Below are 23,253 nucleotides of genomic sequence, written 5' to 3'. Positions count from 1 at the left end.
AAGTATGAGATGACCCGTCGCGCGCCCGCACCTGCATTTCCCCAGCATCTTCCTTGCTGAACTAGCTCAAACGTCTTCCACCTGGGCTCGCAGAACCTTCACAAAATACTGTACCGGCCAGAGCTCCGCACAACCCGTCTCACAGTGCCACCCCAACTCGCAGACGTCCTCCCGACTCACCTCAACACCACCTGCACGCCCCCAGACCGACTCTCCAGCTCTCCATTCCTCTATTTAAACCTCGTCCATCCTGCGTCCAACCTTCCACCACTCCACGTTTCTCTGGCCCCACCAAAGATACATAAGTCTGGTCGACCGTCAGGTTCCCGTACCGCGTCTCCAGAAGGACTGAGCATCTTTTTAGAGATACAAACGCCAGATCCTTCACAATGGAGACCACCTTCATCACCATCCATAGTAAGAAACCGCCTCTGGGGGTGGTACAGCGAGCACGACAGCTACAGAAAGTGCTAACCCATGCCTACCAGACTTGACCCCAAACGCCAACATTTTGTTTGCATCCGAGTCAATCGTAGACATCTTAGGATATGTGCCCGAGGAAGTCGTAGGCAGATCCTGCTTCGATTACTTCCATCCTGATGAGGTCCCGTTTGCCCGGAATGTTCACAGTCGCGGGGTGCAGCTAGACAAAGCAGCCGTGCTTCATTACGCCACCATTCGCTCTCGAGATGGCGAGTGGGTTGCTTGCGAGTGCGTGTTCACGGTTGTCTACCAATGCCTAGTGGCTTGTACCAGTATCTACCGCCGAGATGCGAAGAATGAGCGTAAGTCAGATATATCTCGATACGCAAGAGCCTGCTGACATCTATTTTCAGGACGAGCCGCAGAGGCACCAGCGGTTCGCCGCCTGTTCTCATCCTCACCAAGAGATCCTCGTTACCATATGTTGGAGCACCTGTCCCCCAAATTCAGAGCCCCGCCGCAAGAATCGCTCCTGGAACCTCGCGCTGCGTTGATCCTCAATCGCTTCACACGCACTTTGAGTGTGATGTACGCAACCGACGCCGTCTCTGAGATTCTTGGCATTACCGCCGACCAGATTCATGACAAGAGCTTCTATGAGTGCATCCAGGAGAATTGTCTTCCAGAAGCGATCAGGTGCTTGGAAAGTGCAAAGTCTAACGATTCTATCGCTTATCTCCGCTTCTGGTACCGGAATCCTCGTACGGACGACGAGTACGACCAGGACATGCGTGAAGCCAGTCAAAGCAGTGACTCCGAAGATGGTGGTGTGGAGCTGAATCACCGTGAGTCTCAGGAACGGATGGACGTTGACACGGATGGCACAGGTGACAGCGGCTCTCACGCAGGAGGCAGACTTAACCTTGCTGAGCAACGTGGTCAAAATATATCCAGAACTTCATCTGGCGACAGCACAGACCAAGAGCACAACTCCGCCGGGGCCATCTTTGATCAAGGTCACCCAACCTCATCCTCATCCTCATCTGTTGGTGCTGCCTCCAGCAGTGGGGGCGCTCGAGCCTCTATAACACCTGGACCAGGTCCTGCACCGTTCGAGATTGAGGCTGTCGTATCTTGTACTTCTGACGGTCTCGTTGTCGTTCTTCGAAAAGCTAGAGCACTTATTCCCCATTACCCAGCTGGAATTTTCGCAGCTCCTTGGGGTGTCGATGCTATCAGACCTCATGTTTATCAACCAAATCCACTGGTACCCTTCCACCATGGTCCCAACGCACCTATCGCGCCACCGGCTGGGCCTGCAGAGGTTGATTTCATGGCGTCGATCAAGGACGTCGCTGTTTTCGCATGGTCGCTTGCCGGTATCAATGGTAATATGGCAGCGTATGGTCGAGGTGTTCCAAGGGGTGAATCTCAGCCTGAGCATCTTCCAATCCTTGACCCTCATGGCCATTATGGGAAGCCATATCCTGGGTACTCTCCCCCAGAGAACCAAGCGCTTCTTAAATGGGACCTACTGGAGCGTCCTTACCGAGAGATGATGGACGCGCCCACAAGTACGTCCATGCAGGAGCCAAAAGTTCCATATCAACATCGCCGACAAGCAGGGTACCTCAGAGCGCAGTACAATGCTGGTAATGGTAGAATGGGCTCTGACAGGTTCGGTTCTTCGGCCCATAACTATCTTGGTAACTACCGCATGGGCTTGCCGTATCAGTCCAGTACCCCAGGACAACGCAACTCTTTGCGGTCACCAAACGGTCGCAGTAGATTCAACAGCAGTCATCCACCAAAGAATGGCAAGAACAACACACCTCCAGCGCCGGGTGCCACAGGCCCAAATGAGCGGTCCAAGGATAACATGTATCCCTATTGATTGGAGCTAACGATATATCAGGATGGCTTTGATTGGTCATAGGCGCTCCTTCGGTTGGGCGTACAGTATTGAATGGGTTAGGGTCAAGGATTTATTTGACTCGGGTTGGCTCTAATTATGAGTGGCTCATTAATGCTTGATACCAAGGTTTGCATTTTAGGACAATTTGAATTTCGTGGTTTCAAACACTTCATTTTCATGTGAATTCTATAAACAAATGTTACTTTGCATGTAGTCTACCTAGGTAGGTATATACGATAATGCTACAAATTATAACCATCGTCCAAAGCATAGAGCACTCAGACTGTGTTACCAACTTTGCGCTAGTACAAACATGGCATAGATCAAGAAGCTTGGGCCAGCACATCATGGGAGCCGCGACAGCTGCGATGAGGAAACCGTGGAATTTCGAGAATGAGCTGTATCTGACCTCAACAACACCCACTACTCTGCAAAGAATTTCCCTTCATTTGATTCCATTTGGAAAGCTGGTCCGATGATATAAATCCCACTGGCTTGAAAACATTTTTGCAGCTAGCACAATGGCCTCTTCATCAAATCCATACGAGCACTATAACACACCTCATGTGGAGGACGACGACTTAATAGATCCCGATGATGGTGCGTATCTCTAAATCTCACTGTCCAATACCATTTCTTCAATTTTAGACCGGTGTTAACACCACCCAGCAAATCTCGACGACCTTGACGACCCCCTTCAACCACTAAATACCCAATCCTCGCGCGCACCACTATCTGGAAACATAGCCTCGGACACCAGCGCTCCCCTCAATGAATCTTATCTCACCTCCCGTATCCCCGGAGAGGACCGTCGCGCGCCTACCAACACGATCGATGAATCGGTCTGGGAGACTCTCCGGCGCGACTTGCTAGCCGTGTGGTCGAAGATGCGGGAAGTCCTGTACCCCAAATATCTCTTCGGCGGCTCTATGCTCGAAGGAACCACATCATTGCGAGGCGCATACGCGAATATTAGAGAGGCAGGTATTCAGGGTGCAAGAGAGGAATTAGTGGGGTTCGCGGGACGGGCGTTGGATACGGACAATATCCTTTCACAGGGAAGCATGAGTGAGGGACTACGGGATTGGGATCTTTGGGGCCCGCTCGTGTTTTGTTTGTTGTTGAGTTTGTTATTAAGTTTCAATGCTGGCAAGGACCAGAAGACTATGGTATTTTCTGGGGTCTTTGCTATGGTTTGGATTGGAGAGGCTGTGGTTACCATGCAGATCAAATTGCTGGGTGGTAATATGTATGTCCTCCACGTCTTGCCGTTTCTTCAAACTAATGATATGTCTAGTTCCTTTGCCCAGAGCGTCTGCATCATAGGTTACACCCTTTTCCCACTAGTAATTGCCGCTCTGCTCTCGGCATTCCATCTCCCCACCATTCCTCGGATTCCAATCTACATCGTTCTTATCGCCTGGTCACTTGCAGCAGGTGTTAGTATACTTGGTGGTAGCGGGGTCGTCAAGAACAGAGTCGGTATTGCGGTGTACCCCCTGTTCGTCTTCTACGTTGGATTGGGCTGCTTGTGTTTTATCAGCTAGGTGGTCGCAATTGGGCAAAGCTAGAATTGTAATGTGTATAATCAGATATTAGCGAGAATCGGAACATCATTTATACCCCTGGAATTACGTTTGCTGAGGATGGAGTGATCTAGGATCGTCTGCATGGCCCCTAGATGAATTTCCCCCCAAATCTGATCATTTTTGAAACCTTCTTAATTTACTGGACTTTCTCTTTCATGATATTCCATTTTTAATAGCAATCACGCCCTCTCTCTACTCTCGTGTTCGCCTCCCGCTAGAGGCCATCATGACCATATCTGTTATTCAACATGTCTACCAATTATGAAGCACTATTTGCCCACTCAAAGACTCTGCTAAGATCCTCAGTCTCGATACTACACCAGGGCGTGACATAACTCTCTGCGCAGCCAGAAACTACAAGTTAGATTTTAATAACGAAACGACATCCAAAATTTCTAATTTTTTGATCAGATCGTAGTTCTGAGCCTCACGAATAAGGCTATGTTAACAGAAGTACGATGTTTAGCTGTGGTGCTGATTTGTCTACTTTCGGAGTTCTTGGGTGCGCAGAGAATTGTGTCACCCACTGGTGCTACTCACGGTTGAGTTTGATAACCAATAATCTCAAGTACCGCCTCAAATTCTCATCAATCTGTCCTGACTTTCAATTTCCCACAGATGGAGACTAGCCTTGCGGTGTGTCTTTAACTGGTAGTGTCGTGTGTGCGGTTTTCAGCATGTGAGTTCTTGGTCGGAAAGGAAGTAGATTATTATGTATACTCCCATCGAAACATCAGACCTGAATTTTCACAGAAACAAGACAACATGCTCCTGAACGTTACCTACCCTTTTTGTTCATACGTAATGCTATGGGTCCACTCATCTAATAGTCCCTTTCAAGGAGACGACTACTGTTTCTTAATCACAAGCACTTTGAATTCTGGAGTACATGTACCATATGGCTTGGTGTTTCTTTTATGGTTAGGCACTTGCTGGAAGTAGAACTGTGAGAGAGATAGAGAGTGATTGTCATGTAGTTTAAGTGGTTAAAGTAAGTGACCATTGTCTTGCAACCAATGTGGCATAGAGGTTACTTCTAGAACTATGGTATCGCTTAATCTCAGCAGCCACCGAGTATTATAGTTCGATTGCACATTGTATTGCACAATAGAAAGTAAGCTTGTTGTTTGTTCTCCTAAAATGAGTCGAAGTGCTGGAGGCAACCTCCGCCTGTAACTCCACCTAATTTTTATATTTGTGTCGGTCAGAAGGATATAGGTGTACAGCTGAAGCTTCTTTTGAAATAACGCTTTTAGACTCGATATGGGATGCAATTTTGGACTTCGCCTTTCGTCTTTAGATGCGATGATATGTGTATATTATCGCTTATCTATACCTCTCGCACATATGCACGTCCAAATGCACACTGTGTATATCCACTCCCATCTCACTACCTATGTCATGACGTTCTTCTTCATCGCGTCCTTCCTTCCCGGTTCCCATCACGATCCCACGATACGCAGAACAAGGCCCAATTGGTTCATCCAGATAAAGACCGCCTCGCTATGCTTGGTATGCCAAACTCCATCCCTCAATGAAAAACAAAACAAGTAGCCGTAATAGACTAGAAAAAAGTGCCTAGAAAAGAATGGGTGGGGATCTCCCTTCCGTCTTATTTTTGGAGGGCAAGTCTAGTGACAAAGGAGAGTATGGGGGACAAGTGTTATGACGACAAGATTCGTCGGGTATTTTGGGGGTGTAGACAGAAGATCATAGTTCGTGTTGGATGGAATCGATCTCAGATCTGAAGAGTCGTGCGTTTGCTTCATTCATCTGTAAAAAAAAGGTTAATACCTAGACTGAGGATTAGGGACTTGGAGAAAAAGGACTGACCTTCAAAAGCATGTTTATAGGCTTAGCTTCCGTACTACCTTCGAAAGCAGTAAATATGATTTGGGCGGTATTTGTTGCTGGCTTGTCTTCAAATTTCATAGCCTTCAGGATTATAGTGTTCAGGACCACTCGGTGTGTGTTCTCCTGCCGCATAATGAGACGTGCGACTTTAGGAAGATTGGAATCTGTTTCCTCTTCCTCTTCTAGACCTGAAGCGTCAAAAGACCCTGGAATTGCCACACCATTCTCGTCAAAGCTGACGCATGATCTGGGTACGTTGATCTTCAACGATCCTACACCCCTCTCTTTCCATCCTGCTTCTTTACTTTCAAGGGCGAAGAGTTTCGCACGTATTTGTAACAGCGTTGCTTCACCGGCTTCTCCATCTTCGATATGAACTACATGGTTGTTAGTATATTTCTGTGGCATTCTTATTGTAGAGTCAAACCTTTCGCTGCTTTACTAGCTTTCTTTTCTTTCTCTGTAGATGGATGGATGCTCTCCTCATCCCCTGACCCGACCGCTGCGTCACTCTCGCCATCTCCGCTTTTGTCTTCATCGCTTTCTTCAGGAGCTCCAAAAGCTTTGACTGCCTTCGCAGGTTTTGGGGCAACACTTTCATTCTCTTTGGCGGGAGCCGCAAAACTCGATAGTTTCGGTCCGGCTCCTCCCGCAAAGCCATTTCCAAGTTTCGAGCCAAAAACACTACTACCTCCACCGCCAAGACCACCAAATCCAGAGTTTGTGCCCCCTCCAAAGCTCAGCGCTGCCGCAGGCTTATTTGAGGGTTCGGCAGGTTTCGAGCCTAATGCACCAAACCCAGAAAGCGGCTTCCCACCTCCAAAAACACTCGGTTTCGATGCTCCTAAGCTGCCAAATCCAGATGTGCTGGAACCCGCGAGAGATGCAAACCCCGAACTCGCAAAAGCCGTCGGCGAAGTTTGCTTTTTCGTTGATGTATCGCTGCCAAAAACCGCCTTTTTAGGCTCATCGGATTTCGTCGATGTTTCGGTGTTATCAACTGGGGCTGTTGATGTATTTGTAGAGTCCGTCTTCGAGGTTACCTGCAAAAATAGTTTAGCAACTGTTGGGGGATTTCTTGATCGATGATGTGAGTGATGACCGACCTTGATTTCTTCCTCACCCACGTTGGTATAGTCCTCTGATGTATCACGGGGGCGCTTCTTCTCTGGTCCCAGTCTCTCCGTTCGGCTGCCATTCACAACTCCCCCATCAGCCGCAGATCCTGACGCGCTCGTAGGGCTGTCTTCCAGATCTTTGGAGTCGTCGTCCTGATCCCGGCCTCTTTTTTTCTTGGGGGAAGCTATGCGGTCTCTCATGTCCTCATCTCGCAGATCGGCAGTCTCTGCCTCTGGTGTGCTTTCTTTGCCCGTCTCTTTCATATCCTTGTCTTCACTCTCGACTTCCACATTCGCAGAGAATTGTTCGTTTCGTGACTCAGGCACACGGGTATCCGATATTGTAGTATGCCTGAGCTCTTCACTGGCTGCTGTCGTAGCAGCATCCTCTGGCATAGTTGTTGTTGTGTTTTCTTCTCCTTCAATCACCCTCCGCGCTGGCAAGCTGTGATTGGGCTCGATGACATCAGAGTGTTGATCGTCAGTTGTGTTCTTTCCACCGCTTTCCCGTGAAGCAATATATGCAGAAGCAGTTGAGGACATGGTGAAATCGAGTTGTATTCTTCATGCAAATGAGATGTTGGTGCGCTGGCGACGGTCGCGTCGATGCCCCTCAAAATCAAGCACACGGGCAGTCGTGAAGATCGTGCGGCGTCGGCCCTTTACGCACTGCTCCGAGGGGCCTTTAGCGCGTTGAGCCATCCCGGTCCGTCCTTGATAATCTATGCAATGAGATCGCTTTGTCGGCTTCTATAGCGTCAAACTCAAACCTGTACTCTACAACATCAAATACTATTTCGCCATCACAAACCACATCGAATAAAGGTAGATGAGGATCTTGGGAACCGGCCTCTTTCTTTTGCTTTCTTTCTTTCTTTCCGTTTACTCCAACATTAAAGAGAACGCCTACTTGCGATGAAACCAGGTCTGCTACGGTGTCTACCCGTTAGTTTTCATTCGAAAGCACAAGTCAACAAACGCTTCTTTGACTGAACCGCCCAAATGATTGCCATTGAATTTGGATCAGTTTGATCATGCTTGGGTCTTGAAATTTCTCAGGAGCTTCTAATTGGACTCCAGAAGATACAAGTGCGTGAAGTATCTGAAGATGAGAGATCGGTGTCAAATCTGCTAATTTTCAGCTACCCCTTGCTGACTTTTACTTTAGATAATAAAATGGCCAATGTAAGACTAAGGACTAGCTCTCAATAGACAAGATAAGTGGCAGTGTCTTTCTGCTACCTAGATACCTATCGACTCAAGCGTAGCAGGCGCTCTAGCCCGAACACAGGTACTCAATAGGCGGAAATTTTCGTATTTACCGAAAGCAGTTGACGAAATATGCGATATTTCGTCAATTGCTTTGAGTAAACATAAGATATTTCGCCGATTGGTTTGTTTGAATATAGTGTTTCGACTGACAATTATATCGCCCGCCGCGAGACTGGCTAAATCTTTTTAGATCCACCACATTACTGTTGTTTGCTCTGAATACGGCAACTGGTATAATGGGTAATGACGCACCCTCAGTGGACCGTTGGTTTGCTTCTCTCATCTCTGATACCGAGCGAGCTCCTAGAGTCTTACTTGAGGCTATTGCCACATCGAAGAAGATTCTACCGTCGTTAATACCTCTTGATGAAACTGAACAGCTACGTCGGAATTTGGGTTCAACCCCGGATCTTGTGGGAACAGCAAGCACCACCTTGCGGAGATTGTCTTTATAATTCATTCATTCATTAGTACTGTTAAAATCTTCTCAAGCGCGCTCACGCTGAACACCACGGTCCATATACAGCATTGGGACAGCCTTGCCTTGCACTACAGCATGGCCTAGAGCCTAGCTACAACTTCCTGGTATCTACCATATTACACTATCACTACATCGTGCCTCGCCGGTTCACGCACATCTCTCAGACACCCATATCCTGTTCTTCATCTCTTATTGCTTGTCGCTTCATCTTCTCCGACTCACTCGCGCCCTTGATCAAAGTACTCAAATCTCCAACAGGAATTTGAAATGGGAAATCAAGAGCTGCGAGCATGATTGCTGCGAAGATCCACCAACCCGCCATAGACGTAACAAAGGTACAGGCACCAGCAGCGACTTGCAACCGATGAGATAGTGCTAAGGAATCCGCTGCAGCCGCTGCGTTCGTGTTCCCATAAGCGTTGGCATTGTGCCAGAAGGATCCTGCGAGAAGGCCGAATGCGAGGACGAGGGTAAAGAAGATTACCACGAAAACCACATTGGTACGGAGAGAGCAGATCAAGTAAATCAGGCAGAGGACGCCCATGAAAACCAGGAAGAAAGCGAAAGAGGCGGTAAAACCAACTGTCTCAAGACCAGCAGCTTCTGGCTCGCCTGGGGGTGCGTATAGGCCATATGCGTAGTAGAATGGCTGAAGAGTTGCGGAATAAGCAAGCCAGAAAGCGCCAAAGCTTCCGAAGACAACGAACGGGAATGTGTTGCCTAGGAGAAACTCCATCACAGCACCAAGAATCATGAGCAAGCCTCCGAAGAAGTAATAAGTTCCACTGAGACGCTGTCAGATATAAACTTAAGCGAAGAAAAGCGAGGTAATGCTTACATTCCAGCTGCTCCATTGCCTCCTGAGCCTCGCCATCCCATAAGATCACATGAAAGTGGTGACAACGACAGGAGAAAGCCAACTATACAACTATTCTTCAGTTAGTATGCTGGTTGACAGTATCAAGCCATTGCATAAGGACTTACAGAGGGGTAGGGTTGGCGAAGGTTTTTCGCAAGTCACCTTTAACCGCATTTTGCGGAGAAAGATATATCTTCTCGAACAGCTCTGGAGAAATCGAAATACTGCCAGCAGTACGAATGCGTCTCAAAGCATCGCCATGCTCCATATTGATGTCGTTCATGTGATAGGTATCAGCTCCGTTGGTATAATTACCGTTTAGAGTTCCGTTGCGGGAGAAATCCTTCTCTAGAGGATCGCCGTTCGAGTTGGCTTGCAGTCTTGCTTGGGCGTTATGCTCAGTCGCCATTTGGTACGTGGCGGTGCTATTGTTTATTAAAGTTTCGTTGATGAATTGGGACCTTCTTTTCGTTGTTGCAGTAGTACGTGTGCTGGGTACTTTTGCCTCTCGGTTCGAAGTTACTGGGACACTGCGTTACCAACCCTTACCAACCCAAGGAAACACCTTCAATTGGGAAAGTGGCACACTGATGGAAAAGAGCTCGATAATGTTTCTTTTTGATTGAGGAAAGCAGAGATGTTCTCACTTCAACTTGGATTTCGCTTGAATATATGTACTCCTTCCCCTCACTCTCTCCACTTACAACCATAGAAAGATAAACCCCGGGCTCCCGTATTCGATTTTCGACGATCAGTCGATCTCGGCAGACAAGGTCTCCATCATATATGTACTCGGACGTGCATAAAATTGAAGAAAGCGTGTCTCGTTTAGGGCGAGTGCGGAGACCTCGACGAGGGGAATGTCTTGTACATGAGGAGTTATGCCTACGCAGATCTTGACACTACCAGGTCATTAGCAGAACGCGAACACCTCACGTATACCATTCAGAGATGTCAGGACCGCAATAGCGTCCTTTTAAGATGCTCGGGTCCTGCGAAGATGTATAATTGCCACCTTGCCGCCATTTTTGGTGAGGTTGTTCGGCGTTTCCATTTCCTGTTACCTTCTCGGCTACCAAGCACGGACTTATTGTATTCTGATACTCTCCTTCTTGTCCAATTTGGAGCAACAGTAAAGATATAGCTTGCAGTTGCATCTTCTCTCACCATCGAGAGCTCTATTTCGAAAGGGGCTCACGTCATTAGCGAAAGCCACGGAATTATAGCGCACAGCTATCCAATCGAGCGACATCAAAATGCTCTCTTTTGCAAGCGACCTAACATTGCTGACTCGTAAATTTGGTATTGTAGTGTGCCGGCTGAGGGGAAGGCGTTTCCAACTATTCAGAAAGTGGCCTGGTACCAACCTTGGAAGGCACCATTTGCTGTGTCGCTCTAGCGAAATGCGGGGAAGACACTAGCTGTGGGGAGGACTGTGGAGAAGGCTTTAGATGCTCAACTCCCGGCTCGGGTTTAACGATTCTGCGCGTAAGCCGTATCCGTATTTTCATTGATTTGTTTATGCACGGGTTTCATACGTGCTTTACATATAGTGTTATCGCTGTATAAGATCTAGCGATTTTCCGAGCTCACACATGGCACTTCTCCATCCCAAGCACACAAGATAGTCTTGTTGGCACTCGCCATCTTCCGGACAATTGATCTCTCGTGTCTTCAGTGTTCTTTGGAATGAGTTTGCGTTTCTGACATTTACTTTGCTAGGGGCCGCCTTTCTCAAAGCAGAGCAGTGTTCACTGCCACTGAATACTCAGGACGGTTGGTAAAGGATCTGAATTAGAACGGTTCTTTTGATACAATAACTATATACCTTCATGTCCAAGCTCCAACCTTCTCTGTGGAGGTTCCTCTGTTGACAAGACATGGCTCTTGGCGTGCTCAGCCAGCGACCCAGGTCAGGAGCTTGGGTCACAACTAGTAGGTTCTTACGTAGTTCTATCTCCGCCAACTTTATCCTGTTTGCTGGTGTTCTTCTCACCCATAGTTGGCTCGCGGTGGACATTATAACTGGCAGTAACCCGTGGACCTCCTGTCGATGCCTTCAACTTGTACCTAATAAGATCAACAGCCTCTCAAATGTCTTATTCTCTCAAAATTGTAGACGAACTATGCGACATTTCGTAAATTATCGTGAGCAAATATGAAGTGCCACTTATTTTGTCCACCGCGACAGTCACACTTACGTATCAATAGAAATGAAGAGATCATGTAGAGGTAAGCTACTAAAGCAATCGTTTTTACGGGCTACAATGTGTGTTATATATACATATCTCGAGAAAGTCATGTGTAAAAAGTACATTCGCTACCTGTCTACCCAGGTAGGCAGTCTCACGGTGAACAATATGACTGGCAGTCAAACACTATAATTGCTCAAAGCAGTACACGAAATATCGTATATTTCGTCAATCGCTTTGGATAAATAAGAAACCTCAGCCCGTATTCAGAAACTATCAAGGTAAGAGCGCCTCCAACGCCTAAGTGTCATCTAAGTTAGTATGGTATCAGAGGTTGAAATATCCACAACCAAGCCAGCTCACCTCTTTCCCACCTCGGTTTCTTCTAGTTTGTTCTTATCGAGGAGGTTCCTCACAAGACAAAGACAAAGCAGGGTAGCACTTAATTATCCTTTCGTTACTTCACTCAATATATCACAGTGTGATCCTTTTGGTGGTGCTAACACTATACCCACATGTCCCGAGCTCTACAGCTGTCCCATTGGAGGTTCGTGCTCCCACGGTATGTATCTTGAATCCTCTCGTGGATGACTAGTATCGTTCTACGATGATATATCGCGGCGATGGCCTACCAAGAGTGAAAATGTCTCCAGACATCCCTCGAATGTCATTCTGCCTTTATTTTATTGCAAGTTGATCGTTATTTGGCTACTTTCGAACTGCTGAGGATATCTTTATTTGATTAGCCCATCCTTCCCCAGAGATTGGCAGTTGAAGGTCAAGCATCATAAGAGGTCGCATCGATTTGTTCATATAACCTCGGTGTTTCGTACAATATTCTCTTTTCGTGGGCAACATGCTCCATTATTGCCAAGCGAGCAGAGTACGAGTACCAGTGTTGCAAGTCTGACGGGACACCTGACAACGGTAGAGTGGCAATATTTTCTCCGAAACGCTACGTTTACTCAAATTGAATAATACAGAATATTTTTAACGTTAAGGCTAAATATGAATATCACGGAAGGCCTCTTAGAAAGTCGTTTTCTGAAAGCGTTATGTTGAACGGTGTCCCGTCAGTGGTGCGAGTGCAGCACTAAACCCGAACAAAGCTCAAAGTGGACGATCTGTGTACCTCTCCATGTACCTCTCCGTGTACCTCTCCGTGTATCTGAGGATCTTGTATCATCGGTATACCTCGTGGCAATCAAGACGGACACGTGGGTATGAAGGATGGCTTGAAAGTGTAGCATCAAAAGTGACACGAATTTGAAGACCCCTAGTTGTGCTATATGAGCAAACATCAATAGTAGAACATGGGTAGTAGAAGCAAAAAAATTTGTCAGATTCTTCTCAGTGCTCACTATACACGTACTACCTTGCCGATTTTTCATATTAAGATGGTTAATAAGAAATGAAAAGTTGAAACAGAAAGAAAATGCCAGCAAATTGAGTAGAATGTTCTAAGTTAGCTCGGTTAGTAAGTAGTAAGTTTTGCTTTCGGCTTGTGATAACCACAAGATAGTTCTACATTTGAAAACATGGCATCGCCAGCAGCTTCCTTTACCTGCTTTAATCTTTCACATTTAAAACTTGGTATCCAAAAGCCTACACTTCTGGAGGATCTCTCCCACGGTTCACCCTCAACTCAAACGGACTGCACCGCCATAAAGCTTGGGCTCGTTTCCTCGGTTGATCTCAGACTCCTGACTCTCACATATCTTGCATGCGCTGCCACTTTTATTGCTATCAAGCGGAAGTGTTCTTATCAAGTCAGTAGGTCTCACTCAGGAAGTTGATGCAAGAACAAAATTGCTAAAGATTTGGTCGTTTGTGTTATTCGGAGGAATGTGATACAAGTTCTAGGAAAAACACGTTTGATGTTTTTATCAATCTTGTTTTTGGAGCCAGGAGTTTCCACACATGCTCGTTGATTGCAAGGCTCCGATAACGAGGCAAATGATGTGAAGTATTTGAATTTACATGTGAATATTTCTTCGTTTCCTTCTTTGGTAAACAGGCTTTGTCATGCCTGGATAAAATCATATACGCAACGATTGGCACTATCATTGGTTTGAAATGAGGCGGAGTCAGTAATTCAAATTATTGAGATAGCTCACGGGCACTCGCCTTTTGGTACTCAAATTACGTTCAAAGTGCTCGTGAACTTTCCGAGTCCTTTGCGTATCTCATCAATTTATAGTCTCTGCCGCCTGCGACCTACTAAAGACATGACACCACCTTCTGATACTTTCGTCTAATTCCTGACCCCCTTCAAAAATGCCTACTCTCGCTAGGAACATCATGTAATAACCTCTTTCTCGGCGGTACACAGCACAAGCGGCACTGACAAGAAGGACCCAGAGGCGAATCCCGGGATTTATTGACCACTAATGCGAGCAATCATTAGGCGCTGCTAGAAGTATAATGGGACAAGGAGGACGACTTGCAAATTCGGAAGAGCTTGTACTCTGCAAATTCCTACTAATGGCTTGCAAGTATGAACCTGATAATCCGCTAGAAAATATTGCGCCTGGTGTTGGACTATAAAGTGCTGGGAGAAAGATATGCGAAGCGTATGATATGATATCATATATAGGATTTTGAGAATCTCCGAAACTGGGTAACTTTAGTTCTTTTGCTGAAAGTGTACCAGCCTCGGCTTCCCCAGTGAGTTGCCGTAGGCTTGTGAGAAGAGCAGCGATCTTCTCATCTGCACCAGTGTTTGCAATGAATAAAGCAAAGGGCGTGGACCCATTTAAGGGGGAGTCATGGAAGCATTTTTGCGACCATGGCAGCACGCAGAAAGCAGCACGCGAATGCAAGGGAAAGCGTGGCTCTCTCAAGGTGACCGCTCCGATAATGTGGTCGAAACTGGCATTGTAAAAGTGTTGTCAGATGACGTTCGCTGTAATCGGATGTGGCAGAAAACCCACTGTGCTAGCTTAAGAGCTAGACTAGATTGCATAGTATGTAAACCACCACGAAGCCGAATTAGTTGTTCAAGCCCGTTCATGTGCGTTACGAGGTCTGTAGGGTCGACCTTCACTTTATAAGACTTATGAGGCGTGAGGTTAGTATTGGAGTATGTATAATGTCTCGGAGAAGCGACGACAAGAAGCTGTGAATACGAACTTCCCACATCGCAAGCGTCATAATAGCCCCAAGTGTGTCGTCTTCCTTTGCGGTTTGAAGATTTGCCAACCTCTTGTGGATCCATCTGATCGTCTCTGCACGGTATTGGAAGCAGTTTGGTGTGTTGCTAATCCAGTCTACAACTTCAAGATCAAGAATAGGACCTTTGATCTTTACTATGTCTGGAACAGTAGCGTTCGGCATCCATATTGATTGACGTGGAAACACTCCTGGGCTGTATTGCTCTCTAGATGTGGCGTTATAGAAGGGTTGAGATCCGTAGGGGAGCTCGAGCATTGGCCCATTGCTAGAGAAGAAGGTGTATGGAATCACTAGAGGGAGGTTTAGCAATACAGCGCATTCATGGTCATAACCTGACCATTTTTGTTCAAGAGTGTGGGTTTCGAGACAGCGTTATTAATTTATTACGGCCGTGCTTACGATTATCATTGTAAACAAGCGCTGGCTTCACATGGAACAAGCCTTGAGCACTCTCCGACAGCTTTCTAAACTCATTAGATTGGTTGGTCACCAATTGTTGGCTTAACGGCCTGATTTGATGGTTTTGCTGAAATCTCCGCGTTTCTGTTTCCCTACGTTCACGGTGATAGCCTCGAGCAACATGACTCCGGACGGCTTTTCTAGAGCGTTTTCGTTTGTCAGCTCCGGGATCTTCTTCGATGAACTCTAAGGTATGCTGCGAGCCTGACATCTCAGTGCAATGCAGTAAGAACGTGGCTGATTATATCTAGGCGAGCATTATTACAGCAAAGAGGAAAGCAGATTTTGATATTTACCAATTTACCAGAATGCAATTGACGATTTATAGCCTGTAATCGCGAAAATGAGAAAAGAAACGAATGGTCTTCGATCATATATATTTAAATATGCTTGGCGTAGAACAGCATAGGAGAATATAGGGAAGCGTAGGTAGAAAAAGACAGATGACTAATTTCCCGGTGCAGGTCTGTGCGTCTTATCACTAGACTCTTTTGAGTCAATGCAAGTCTTGGCAAAATTCATACCTGAAAAGTGAAGATCGCGGATCTGCACAACAACATCATATCACAAATTTCAACACCAACAGGGTGTACATCGCTGATGAAGCACATATCTATTGAATGCTTTGAAATTCTAGAGGATGACTGACTGAAGGCGAATACTGTTAGTTCCTAATGAAAGATTGTCCCCCGACTGGTCAGGGTGGTGTAATGGTAATATATAATAAGGTCTAAGTCTACACCTCAATTTGCAGACCACACATCACATCTTCACTACATTTCTCTTCAGCTTAGAACCCGCTTTCATCTGAGTCAAACATCTATCCCCACAGCTTCAAGAATTACCCTTACCCTCCATATCTCAGAAGACAATGTCTCCCAACATTTTTATCACCGGCGTTTCTGGCTACATTGGTGGTGAAGTCGTAGATGTTTTTGCTAAGAAACATCCCGAGTGGCAACTCGTGGCATTAGTCCGAAATGCAGAGCAAGGAAAGATCATAGAGAGCAAATATCCAGCTGTTAAAACAGTGATAGGAACTCTTGATGACCATGACCTCCTTGTGGAGCAGGGCAAAAATGCTGACGTTGTTCTGCGTGAGCCTTCTGTCTTTGTGTCTTAAGCAAGCTAACAATAACTAGAAACTGCATCAGCAGATCATATTGAGGTCGGCCGATCCATCATTGAAGGGACGTTCAAGGGAAAGAAAGGCCACTACATTCATGTTTCTGGAACTGGTATGCTGCATGATGTCCAGAATGGTTACGGAAATCCCTCGCCAAAAGTCTATAGTGACATTTCCGACGTAATGGAAGTTACTTCTTTGGACTCCACTCACGTTCATCGCGATATCGACGCAGCCGTCATTGCGGCTGGGGAGAAATTTGGCGTCCCAACGGCAATCGTGTCGCCGGTTACAATTTACGGCGTCGGACACGGACCTATTAAGACACGCAGTCTTCAAATCCCATTTTTGACAGAGGCCATTCTTAAGCATAAGAAAGCGTTCACTGTATTGGAGGGAAATAACATATGGGACAGTAAGCAAACCTCAGATCCAACGAGCTGCCAATATCTAACCTGGCTTAGACATTTACATCACTGATCTGGCGGAGGTGTACGCAGTCCTTACTGAAGAAGCTCTCAAGCCCAAGGGGGGGTCTGCAACTTGGGGCCGTGAAGGTTATTACTTCACGCAAACCGCTGAGCACACATGGGTTGAGGTGGTGAAAGCTATATCTGAAGCTGCTCAATCGCGTGGCGCTTTGCCATCGGGAGACATTGAGAAATTGAACCCAGAAGAAGCAAGCGCCATACATCCATGGGCCCCACTTCTCTGGGGTGGTAATTGCAGATCCCGAGGTGATCGGATTCGTGCTCTGGGATGGAAGCCTGTCGGTCCCGGTCTTTATGAATGTATTCCGGAGATGGTTGACGTTGAAATCAATTCCCTCGGCACTCAATCCGCGGCAACAACCTTCTGAAGTCAGTCCGGGAGAGCGTCTACCAACCAACCATTTCAGACGCAAAGTCTTTGCCAACGGGCTATAAACGTTTTACAAACCCGCTTTATGTTGTCTTTTTCAATAGTACATAAAAATCAAGCTCTGATACATTTAACAGGTGGTTCCCATGTGAAATCTTAACATCACTCCGTTACTGTAAAGATATACTTAACAGCCAAGAAATCAAAACTAAGTCCTGAAGTCTCACTTTTTCACTGCTTCACATTAACACTAATGGCAAGAATAACTTTGAAGTCAAAATGGAAACCAAAACTTAAAAAGTCACTCACCCTGAAGCGAACGCCCCATAAAAATACCCCTGAACACTCTTAATAATCACGACCGGGGTATTATAATCTTGAATCTCTCCCCCACTACCCCTCCAACATCACAACACTCTTCCATGCAAATTTTGAACAACACCAAAGTCAAATCAAAATGATAATCAAAGAATCGCACCAAGATGTGGCTACGAAAGCGGATGGGAAGGAAGGTTCCATGAGTAGGTGTCGTTGATAGATGAGTGATCTAAAATATGTTGCTGATAACCACGAAGGAATCTTTCTGTACCACCCTGTTATCCCTGGATATCCGAATGCGTAAGTCGTGAGATGACTTCGCAGGGTTTTGATACACAAGCTAACTCTGTAACAGGAGGTTTCCAGGTGTTGTGCTTTTCAGTGAGATTTATCAAGGTGAGAAAGCGCTTTTTTCTCTACTTGAATCAGCTCCCAAGATGATTTTACTTTGCTGTACGGGAAGCGAGACGATTCAACACGCACTTACGAGAGGCTCTTTTCTGCCAGGCTGAAGCTCAAAATCCAAGCTTCAATCTATTCCACGGAATTTTCAGGAAAATATTGCCTTTGCTCTTCTAACCTGCAGTCAACGGTTTTCAAGATCAGGGTTGACACTTGTCTTTCGCACTGCATGTGACCGGAATCTTGGTTGAAGGCCCTGGAAGATACACAGATCTTCACCAGTGTTTTGATTTAGATACACTAGTTCTTTTCTCCCATACACTCTTAACTAATCCTCTGCAAGTTACTGGTCCTGTAGCACGCTTTGCTCGCCAAATCGCTGGTCAAGGATATATCGTGGCAGCACCGTCATCTTACCACGAGTTCACTGGGCCAGAGCCTTTAGCATATGATGTTCCTGGAACGGATGCTGGTAATGAATACAAGATCAAGAAGGTATGTACATCTTAAAATCTGGCGTGAAACTCGCATCATCCCCTAGCAGTGTCTCGAGCATGATATACAAAGAGTCAGAGTAGTAATCTGTATCTCAGACTCTGGCAGGCTACGATGAAGACTCTACACTTTCAATCGATACTCTTCTTGCTTTACCAACTTGCAATGGCCGCATTGGAGCAACTGGAATGTGTCTGGGTGGCCATCTTGGTAAGGGTTCCTTCCCAATCCTCCGTTCACATTAGCAAACCAACTAAAATCCTTAGCATTTCGATGCGCTCTTGACTCCCGAGTCTCCGCGGCAGTAACATACTTCGCAACAGATTTACACTCCGCGACTCTCGGTCTAGGCATGAAGGACGACACTCTTGCCCGCTGTTCCGAGATCAAAGCTGAACTGGTCATGATCCACGGCACACTGGATAATCATGTACCGCCCGAAGGTCGTGATCTCATTCGAAAGACGTTGAGAGAAAAGGGAATCATATTTAGTTGGTATGAGCCAGCTGGCGCACAACGTAAGTCTTATCCTCACATGACTGTGGTTTATTAGCCACCGACAAGTCTAGCGTTGGTGAGCATGAATTGACATGAGTTTCAGATGCATTCATCCGTGATGAGCTTTCGAAAGGCAGATACGATCCTGCGATTACCAAGGTCTGTTTCGAGATGATGCTGGAGCTTTTCGGGCGCACGTTGAAATTAGATCTTGGGTCTCACGATGGAAAGCAGCAAGTGGTCGAGAATATTTGTTAGATGTTGTGCTTGTGACTAAGTGTTAGAGCAAATTTGAACTCAATCAGTGTGACAACACTCGCAAAAAACATCTGGAGAGAAAAGTGAGCCTGTTTACTTGTTGATAAGCGTGATAAACATCTCTTCGAAACACAGTACTCAACCATATCATGATACCCGTGGATTATATATTCTATTTCTGGCTGCGTGACACTTATAGGCAACTTCTCTACCTGCATGACACTCATTCATAGGTAACTTTTCTACCTCCCCCCAACTTGGTATAGATCAGTCTCAAATATTCACTTAAGTGCGATATCCAATACAACTCTTCAGAAATGTTTCATAGCCTACAACAAAACCTTCGACTCTGTAGAAAAGACCAAAAATGGCTCGGAAAAGGAGCTTGGAACCGTCACCTTGAGTTGATTTTAACAGCACTGAAAATCGTTTGTACAAGCTTGCCAAATTCTTTACTAAAATTTGAATGTCACTCTAGATCTTTCAGTGCCTCTTTGTTGAAAATGGCTGTATTCTTTCGCGTGTAGAATTGAGAGCGGGCAGGAGAGGACTTATGTATATACAAACTATCAGTATGTTTGAAACTTCAAGAAAGACGTCACAGAAGAATTACGATAGATTCAAGAGTTTCTCGATATATACTTGCATTATAAAATACCTTCTTAAGAACACTTGAAACCATCATCAAAACAATTTACAGCTCAAATCTACAGTCGGAGTTCTATCATCCTACTCACCTAGGTTAACTCTTTTCATGCCCCAATTCTCACCGACAGATACACTTTACCTACATATCATCTGAACTTTTCGCGTAACTGTATTAATCTCAAAGGCATGTCAATTCACGCTCAATTGCGATATGCAACAAAATCAAATTGGAGTAAGCGGATTGAAGTTCATGTAAGACTTACTACAGAGGCAATAAGTCCTCCCGTCAAAAGCCAAGACTAAAGTCCGGGGACCTTAAACAGGGCAATATGCAGTTAAGTCTATGTTGCCGTACAATGTTTGACGCTTAGATTTTGAACTCGATTTCAAAACAAAAGGTGCAGATACATGGCATTAGGTAACAAAAGAGACATCAAATGAAGAATGGTATCATATTATTATTTCCTTTCCCGATACCAGAACCAACTCCGGCCGTCCAAATAATACTAAAAATGATTGGGTATGAGCTGACCGGGTATCCTGCCAAAAGAAACAAAAACCAGAAGAAATGCTTAAATACACCCCCACCAGCCCCCAGATCCATCTCCTGCGTGTGCATGAATGTAGAGCAAATCCTTTCCCATGGTTCGAAAGACTCAACAAGGTGATTTATGAGGCAAGAGAATACAGAGGCGTATTCGCGACGCGTGGTAAAGCCAAGCCAAAATGTGCAGTGAGGTGGGTTCATCTGAGATTTCTTCAAAGAAGAAGAAATTCTCAGACGAGACACCAGCATGAAAACAGTTGTGACAGATGTGGGGGCCTAAGTAGACCAGGCTATTAAACACAAAATAATCAGTATACGTCTAGATAGTCTCGACGACGCGGGCGTTCATAGCCTGCTGGAAACCGGAACCGGAACCAGTACTACCTCCAAAGTCTCTGTCATAGTTCTGTGCCGCTGTGGGCTCTCCATGCGAGCTTGGTCCTTCGCCAAGTTTGTTCGCGATATCCATTGATTGACCTAGCGATGGAGCTCCGGGAAGGAAGATGACTTTGCTGTTTGCTGACTTGGCCATCGCTTGCATTGCCTCGAGATATCTGATTTGCATGGCTGGGGCGCTGGAAAGAATATCGGCAGCTTGTCTCATAAGTTTGGCAGATTCAACTTCTGCACGGGCGGCAATGACCTTGGACTCTCCGATACGCTTGGATTGTGCGGCCATGGAGAGGGAGTCTTGGAGCTCGTTGCTGAAAATGATATCCTTCATGAGCATGCTTTCGACCTTTACACCCCATCCCATCGCAACTTCTTCGATAATCTCTCCGATGGACTGAGCTACCTCCTCTCGGCGTTCGATGACATCTTGGAGAACTCGTGCACCAACTACATGACGCAGTGTGGTTTGAGTTCGCTCAACCAATGCCTGTCGAACATTGGAGATTCCAAAGGCTGCCTTGTGTGGCGAAGTGATGTGGTAGTAGATGACCGAGGTAAGATGGAGCGTAACATTGTCCTTGGTCATGCAAACTTGCTGTGGAACCTCTGCAAGATGGTTAGCACTTTTGCATCATACATCCTAGAGCTGAACATACCAACGATCTGAATCTTAACATCGACTTGGGTAAGTCTTTCACTTAGAGGATTGATCTTGACCAGTCCAGGATCGACAGCACGATAGAACCGACCGAACTTGGTGACCAGACCAACGTTTCCTTGCGCGACGTTTTTGTATGGATTAGGGCAGACGATACAACATGGAATAGCTCCTAGATTTCCAATGCAAGAGCCCAACATGTTGATCTACTAAGGGTTAGATTGGTAAAGCGCAGGTTTCGAACATAATAACTCACCATGGATCCATACCATCCATGCGCGGCAGTATCGTCACCTTGTAGCACCTGGGCATAGCTTGGTTGAAGATCTTCTCTCCGTGGTGGTTCGACGTGGACTAGAGGATTATCACTGCGACCAGCTGTTGTGCCCGAAGCTCGATAGTCTCCGTTTGTAGGAGTCGCGTCCTTGGTCTGAGGTGTTGTTGCCGACATTGTATTTGTATGCGCAAGTCAATAAGAAGTAAGATAGTTGTGGGTGATGAAAGTAACAGAAGTAGTAATAGAAGTAGTAGGATAAGATCACTTGATATTCTGCTTTGCTTTGTTTGTTGGTAAACACAAATAATATTTGCAGAGGAGAGCTCGACCTTAAGTAGAAGGAAGCTGTCGCGCGCGAGGGTGTCACTTCACTCGAGCTGCAGCTGGTACGAGATGGTGGTGTGGCCAGGGAGTGGGTCGACCTAGTGCGGGGGAGCTACGCTGGGCTGCGTTAGAGGCTTGGCCCCGTACTGTCAGAATGCACGCCCCGATCTTCTGCTTGCAAGGAGTTCTGGCGACGGTCGGGACGATGCGACTCGCCACAGTTTCATCGATGGGCCTTTGCCGTAACATCCGCTTACGTTTGTTTCTTTCCGAGTCGATATTTACATTCAAATACGAATATCTTTGCATACACATAGCATTTAGAAGCTTCTGAAGCTTCTAAAGCTTCTAAAGAAGTTACTAATTTTCTGTGTCCAGCAAGGCCGATTCCCAGGCTTTTCAATTCTCCAATGGACACATGCGTGATACGCTGCGCCTATCTGAATTACGGATTCAGACATGCTAGCGTCTCGGGAGAGAAAGCTTAGCCAATGTTTAGGCTTAATCGAGTACTAGCTCCTCTGCAGTATTTCGTCTTCCGTCCCATTCTCCCATTCAGATGTTCTGTTTACAGTATTTTCAAACGGCGATCGGGCTTGTACGACATCATCACTACTTGCAACCCTCAACCTCTTCATTTTGGCAAACAATCATGAGTTCACATCTCCGATACAGTCCGTACCATATCTGGTATACAAACGGGCTCACCGCCCCTTGAATGTCGTAAGACGAGGCTCTGCAGCTGCCAAAAGATGTGCGAAGCGTGCAATCATACTTCAACCAGGGCCAAATTATCGATATGCTTACAGGCAAAAATCCGCCCAGGATAATGCCTCATACGTTTTCTTGGGAATATCTACCTACTGGTGTCGAATATCTTCCTTATTTCGCATCTGTGATTCGACAATCCAAATATACCAGGGAGACAACCTTGCTTCAATTGCGACGGATGCTGCTTGCCGAGAGGAGGCAAACACCTTCAATGGCTATCGACAAGATCATGAGATCGTGTGTTAGTGCTACTTCACAAAGCACGTGTGTTCTCGAAGTTTTCCTAAAACGATTAAGTATGATTTCCTCCGTCTTACCCGTTTACTGACAGCGAATTAGAT

The 23,253-nt window shown here is 46.1% G+C and overlaps 8 protein-coding genes across 8 annotated transcripts; 4 read left to right on the top strand and 4 right to left on the bottom strand.

The window, feature by feature from the left end:
• Positions 1-389: 389 nt before the first annotated feature.
• GLAREA_06086 (PYP-like sensor (PAS)) lies at positions 390-2,317 on the top strand (the record flags this gene model as incomplete). Its single annotated transcript, XM_008081500.1, has 3 exons — positions 390-417; positions 489-785; positions 837-2,317. The coding sequence occupies 3 exons, from the start codon at positions 390-392 to the stop codon at positions 2,315-2,317; spliced, it is 1,806 nt and encodes a 601-aa protein (XP_008079691.1).
• A 542-nt stretch (positions 2,318-2,859) lies between these two features.
• On the top strand, positions 2,860-3,885 carry GLAREA_06085 (uncharacterized protein; the record flags this gene model as incomplete). Its single annotated transcript, XM_008081499.1, has 3 exons — positions 2,860-2,938; positions 3,008-3,587; positions 3,636-3,885. The coding sequence occupies 3 exons, from the start codon at positions 2,860-2,862 to the stop codon at positions 3,883-3,885; spliced, it is 909 nt and encodes a 302-aa protein (XP_008079690.1).
• A 1,752-nt stretch (positions 3,886-5,637) lies between these two features.
• GLAREA_06084 (PH) lies at positions 5,638-7,442 on the bottom strand (the record flags this gene model as incomplete). The annotated part of the gene is made up of 4 exons (XM_008081498.1): positions 5,638-5,700; positions 5,761-6,158; positions 6,209-6,824; positions 6,888-7,442. The coding sequence occupies 4 exons, from the start codon at positions 7,440-7,442 to the stop codon at positions 5,638-5,640; spliced, it is 1,632 nt and encodes a 543-aa protein (XP_008079689.1).
• A 1,370-nt stretch (positions 7,443-8,812) lies between these two features.
• GLAREA_06083 (uncharacterized protein) lies at positions 8,813-9,920 on the bottom strand (the record flags this gene model as incomplete). The annotated part of the gene is made up of 3 exons (XM_008081497.1): positions 8,813-9,437; positions 9,491-9,580; positions 9,637-9,920. 3 exons carry the CDS (start codon positions 9,918-9,920, stop codon positions 8,813-8,815), a joined length of 999 nt encoding a protein of 332 aa, XP_008079688.1.
• A 4,170-nt stretch (positions 9,921-14,090) lies between these two features.
• On the bottom strand, positions 14,091-15,547 carry GLAREA_06082 (uncharacterized protein; the record flags this gene model as incomplete). Its single annotated transcript, XM_008081496.1, has 4 exons — positions 14,091-14,574; positions 14,637-14,758; positions 14,836-15,167; positions 15,277-15,547. 4 exons carry the CDS (start codon positions 15,545-15,547, stop codon positions 14,091-14,093), a joined length of 1,209 nt encoding a protein of 402 aa, XP_008079687.1.
• Positions 15,548-16,207: 660 nt separating this feature from the next.
• On the top strand, positions 16,208-17,321 carry GLAREA_06081 (NAD(P)-binding Rossmann-fold containing protein; the record flags this gene model as incomplete). Its single annotated transcript, XM_008081495.1, has 3 exons — positions 16,208-16,433; positions 16,479-16,877; positions 16,927-17,321. 3 exons carry the CDS (start codon positions 16,208-16,210, stop codon positions 17,319-17,321), a joined length of 1,020 nt encoding a protein of 339 aa, XP_008079686.1.
• A 459-nt stretch (positions 17,322-17,780) lies between these two features.
• Positions 17,781-19,294, top strand: GLAREA_06080 (alpha/beta-Hydrolase; the record flags this gene model as incomplete). Its single annotated transcript, XM_008081494.1, has 7 exons — positions 17,781-17,844; positions 17,899-17,941; positions 17,997-18,037; positions 18,387-18,538; positions 18,637-18,748; positions 18,805-19,056; positions 19,140-19,294. 7 exons carry the CDS (start codon positions 17,781-17,783, stop codon positions 19,292-19,294), a joined length of 819 nt encoding a protein of 272 aa, XP_008079685.1.
• A 1,514-nt stretch (positions 19,295-20,808) lies between these two features.
• GLAREA_06079 (Band 7/SPFH) lies at positions 20,809-21,991 on the bottom strand (the record flags this gene model as incomplete). The annotated part of the gene is made up of 3 exons (XM_008081493.1): positions 20,809-21,488; positions 21,539-21,746; positions 21,797-21,991. The coding sequence occupies 3 exons, from the start codon at positions 21,989-21,991 to the stop codon at positions 20,809-20,811; spliced, it is 1,083 nt and encodes a 360-aa protein (XP_008079684.1).
• Positions 21,992-23,253: the final 1,262 nt, after the last annotated feature.

Source organism: Glarea lozoyensis (genome assembly GCF_000409485.1).
Source record: "Glarea lozoyensis ATCC 20868 chromosome Unknown GLAREA15, whole genome shotgun sequence".
NCBI lineage: Eukaryota > Fungi > Ascomycota > Leotiomycetes > Helotiales > Helotiaceae > Glarea > Glarea lozoyensis.
Note: the sequence above shows the minus strand (reverse complement) of the source record. Positions and strands in the feature narration are given on the sequence as shown.